The sequence below is a fragment of the Thermobia domestica genome, chromosome 9, assembly GCF_964235325.1.
Source record: "Thermobia domestica chromosome 9, izTheDome1.hap1.1, whole genome shotgun sequence".
In the NCBI taxonomy this organism is placed as follows: Eukaryota; Metazoa; Arthropoda; class Insecta; order Zygentoma; family Lepismatidae; genus Thermobia; species Thermobia domestica.
This window is the reverse complement of record NC_137462.1, coordinates 235,369,876-235,374,573: the sequence shown is the minus strand read 5'-3', so window position 1 is coordinate 235,374,573 and position 4,698 is coordinate 235,369,876. Positions and strand designations below refer to the sequence as shown.

Genomic DNA, 4,698 nt, shown 5'->3' with positions numbered 1-4,698 from the left:
CAGTTTTTTTAGTGGGCTTTTTCGTGCAGTCGTTCCTTTACTTAAACAAGGTGCAAAAACTCTTGGTAAATAAGCTTTACAAACTGGCATGCAAGTAGTTGGAGATGTTATAAATCAAACACCTTTACAAGAATCTCTTCGTTCTCGATTACGTGAAGCAGAAGAAAATTTACAAAGTAAAGCAGAAAATAAAATTCAACAACTCATTAGTGGGAGCGAGAAAAGAGTTCGTTCACGTAATCAACAAAAGAAAACTAGAAAGCGTAAAATATCTATAAATTTTGGACCTCCACTAACTCCTCCTCAGTTGAAGAAGCGGAAGCTTACCATGAAGACGACGAACAAAAAAAAAAAAAAAAAAAAAAATCAGTGATATTTTTTAAGTGTAAAAAATATGGCTTTTCTACATCCTAATAGTCATGCTTGTTGTGATTCTGCATTAGATCTTGAAAGTGTACCTCCTACTGAAACAAGTATAGAAGGTTCTACAATCGTTGAGTACCGACCTGTGCCAACACTTACAGATGATGGCTCCATTGAATTTTTTATCCCTGGTGATGGTGGAAATTACATCGATCCTGCTCACATCTTGTGTGAAATTGCAAAACCTGATAGTACTAAACTTTCCCAAACAACTGACACTGTGGTTCCATTAAATAATTTTCTACATTCCATGTTTCAACAAGTTGATGTATCATTAATTAATACTCTTGTGTCTGCTGCTGCCGGAGGAATTTATTCTTATCGTACATACATAGAAAGTCTTTTAAATTATACTAAAGAATCTAAGTCTACACACCTAAGTAGTGCTTTATGGTATGAAGATACTCCTGCTAAATTTAATAACTATGATGATAGAAACAAAGGGTTTACGAAACGACTTTCTTTCGCTGCAGGAAATGCCACATTTGACATGTATGGAAAGCTCCACTCAGACATCATGTCCCAACCAAAGGTTTTGATAAACAAGTTTGGAATCAGAGTCCAATTACATAAAAGTAAGGATTCATTTTGCTTAATGGTACCTGCTACAATATCGTGCAAAGAACATTTACTTGATGTGACATTATTTGTCCGACATGTTACTATTACTGCGTCAGTTGGTCTTTTATCATAACCGAGTGCTACAATCACCTACATTATAGTATCCCATCACACAAGTTGAAACGAAAACTCATACCTCAAAATATGACTTCGTATAATCTTGACAATACTTTTATAGGTAAACTTCCCAAAAGAGTGGTCTTTGCATTTGTCTCCAATGATGCTTATAATGGAAAACTTGAACTTAATCCATTTTATTTACAAACGTTTAATGTCAATAAACTTCAGCTACTTGCAGGATCAAAAAGTATACCAATAACACATTAACCCCCGATTTTCAAAATAATTTGTACATTAAATGCTATTATTCACTATTTTCTGGAACAAGAACATTCTACCAAGATACAGGAAATAATATATCACGAGAAGACTATAAAAATGGTTAACCCAACATTAACCAAAATAATGGAACTTGGGACTTGGTGAATGAGTCATCACTTACTCTTAAAATTTGATTTTCTTCTGCTTTAACGTCATCTATCACGTGTATTATCTATGCGGAATTTGATTCGCTTATACAAATTAACGGTAATAGAGATGTATTTACTGATTACACACATTAGTCAATATTTCAGTGACTGTGAACGGCTTCACAAGCAATATGATACGTCTAATTATTGATTTTGTTCCTTTTCGTGATAGTGATGGGATTCTTATCCCCAAAGAACTAGCTGTTCTAAACCCTGCTTCTACTTGTGTTCAATCTTGGATATTTAATGCACCATATGCTTGGAGTGAACTAGATCCCTATGTTCAAGATGCAAATATGTGGCACACACGTAATATCCACGGTCTCTCATGGGATGAAGGGGATGTTGACTATAAATTACTCACTTCTATTCTAAAAAAGTATACAAATATTGCAACCATTATGTTTTTCTATGGCCCCGAAAAGTGAAAATTTCTTTCTTCTTTATTAAGTCGGGAAGTTGTTAATTTGCAAGATTACGGGTGCCCTAAACCATCTGTACTTGCTCATCTTCCTATTACATCTTGCATGCATAGTTATCATAACTTGGCAAAAACAAGTTGTGCTGTTCGTCATGTACATGTATTTGTGAGATTTATGAAGCATCTCGACTATATATCTTTACCATTTTCAATCTGTTCACCCACGGAATCAACTGATGAATGTGATCGTACTTCTACTGCCGCTACTGTTGCTGCTGCTGATGATTTTGATACTAGTGATGTGCCTCAATATTTTACTAAATGTTTTGTAAATAAATACTATTCACAGACAAGCAATGAATAATTTTGAGTTATTGCATTGTATTCTACGAGATAAGTTAATGGTTTCGGAATAAGTTGGAAGTTTACCCAATGATAAACTTCCTACGTTTGTTCGTTTTCCTGCTCATATAATAGTTAACAAAGACAATAGTGATGGACCTGGTTATCATTGGACTGCTATACACATTAATGAATGTGGTTTTGGTATCTATTTTGATTCTCTTGGAGATCAACCCAATGAAAATGTAAAATAGAAGTGCAGAGATCTTATTAAACGCTTGCAGGGCCATGAGTTTAGAAGTAAATGCAGAAAAAACTAAATACATGGAAGTGCGTCGGGACCGGAATACAACAAATTATGGATGCGTTAAAATATTAAATAATACTTTTTGATAAAGTGGACAGTTTCAAATATCTAGGATCAATATTAACAGAGAAAAATCATATTCACGAAGAAATTAAATGCCGACTAAAAGCAGGAAATTCGTGTTACTATTTGGTTCAAAATCTCTTGTCGTCGCGAATTCTGTCGAGGAATTTGAAACTTAAAATATACAAAACGGTAATCATGCCTGTTGTTCTGTATGGCTGAGAAACATGGTCACTTACTCTGAGGAAAGTACATAGACTGAAAGTATTTGAGAACAAGATCCTGAGACGAACATTCGGACCTAAGAGGAACGGAAATGGGGAATGGCGGAAACTTCATAACGAGGAACTACATAATTTATATGGTTTACCCAACATTGTTAGGGTCGTCAAGTCTAGGAGGCTTAGGTGTGCGTTTCATGTAGCTAGAATGGAAGAAAGTAGAAATGCTTTCAAAGTCTTGACTGGAAGACCAATCGCGAAACGACCATTAGGAAGACCTAGGCGCAGATGTGAGAACAATATTAAGATGGATCTCGCAGAGATTGGAATACAAAGTAGAAACTGGATGCAGTTAGCTAAAGATAGAAGTCAGTGGAGAGCTTTTGTGAACGCGGCATTGAACCTCCGTGTTCCATAGGCCATAGAGTTAGTTAGTTAGTTAGTTAGTCAAGTATTGAAAGCATCGTTCAGTAGCAATCAAAAAGAAGTAACTGTTTTTAGGATGTGTTACATTATTTTTTTTTATTTTTTTAGTACTACTACATATTAATATTATTAATATCAACAATTAGTAATTATCCTCCACGAAAAGAAAACCAAGTCTTTAACAGTAACTTTAGTTATCTAAAATTAACTTTTTTGGTGTTTTTCTCAAAACAAGCAAAATGTAGATACTTCCTTTTACGTTTGGGTGGCCGCAATATTCTTGTTTTGTTCTTTCTGCGATGATGAACCTTTTCCGAAATAGTTATAAAAGGGAAAGCTAAGGCTATAATCTAGAATCATCAACACAGAATATAAATGAACAAAATTACTTTCTTTCTGTGGTGACGAACCTTTCCCCAAATTCACCTTCCCCTGTATTTTGCACTAAAATATGTATGAGTGTTTCTTCGTATAAAGTTATTTCACCCGAAATCGAACCAGGGACCCAGCACACCACAGTTAAATCATTTTTTCTTGTTTCTGCGATGATGAATCTTTTCACAATCGTGGAATGAGAAAACCCACGAACATGATGTTATCCACCACAATCTTACTTAGCTGAGAATCGAACTATGGATCCCGTACCACACGTGCACATTTTTTTTTTACTTCTCTGATGATGAATCTTTCCTTTGGCAGTCACCTTGTTGCTGCATATGGTCCTTTCTTTGTTCCCAGTCCGCTCCAAGCGAGATTTCAAATGAAGAAGCACCGTCTATAGAACCCAGGGTTGTTCTAGTGACTAGTACGCTTGATTTCGGTTCGCATGGTCCCGAGTTCATCTCCCGGTGGGGTAAAGTTGAATCACGAAAGTGGTTTGGATTCCACTATAATCAGGACCACGTTTCCTTTAGCCTAGCAGGCATAACCATGTGACTTTCAACCAAATCAAACGAAACCAAACACCCTCTGAGTGAGTTTTTCTAGAGGTTCTCTCGTTCCGTCCCACTTTTCGTTCCATCGTTTCATTCATTTTTAATCATAATTTTCTCCTTTATCCTACTCAGCACAGGGACAGAGGCCATGGTGGATCACTGATACAGCGTTCACCTCTGTTGCATGCGGTTCTTGTTTCGATCCCCTCCACAGCTCCCACCAAATAAGTTTTAGCCTACCCGCCACCGGACTGGGGCAACGGTGACTCAGTGATAAAGCGTTCACCTCTGTTCCATGCGATTCTTGTTTCGATTTCCCCAAATCCCACCAAGTGAGTTTAGTCTACGCGGCACCGGACAGGGGCAATGGTAGCTCAGTGATAAATCGTTTCCCCTTTTTGCATGCATA

General features: G+C 36.6%; 1 protein-coding gene across 1 annotated transcript; it reads left to right on the top strand.

Annotated features, from left to right (window-relative positions):
* The first annotated feature begins 394 nt into the window (after nucleotides 1–394).
* LOC145661170 (uncharacterized) lies at nucleotides 395–1,117 on the top strand. Its single transcript, XM_081726620.1, has one exon. The coding sequence runs from the start codon at nucleotides 395–397 to the stop codon at nucleotides 1,115–1,117; it is 723 nt and encodes a 240-aa protein (XP_081582746.1).
* The last annotated feature ends 3,581 nt before the right edge of the window (nucleotides 1,118–4,698 follow it).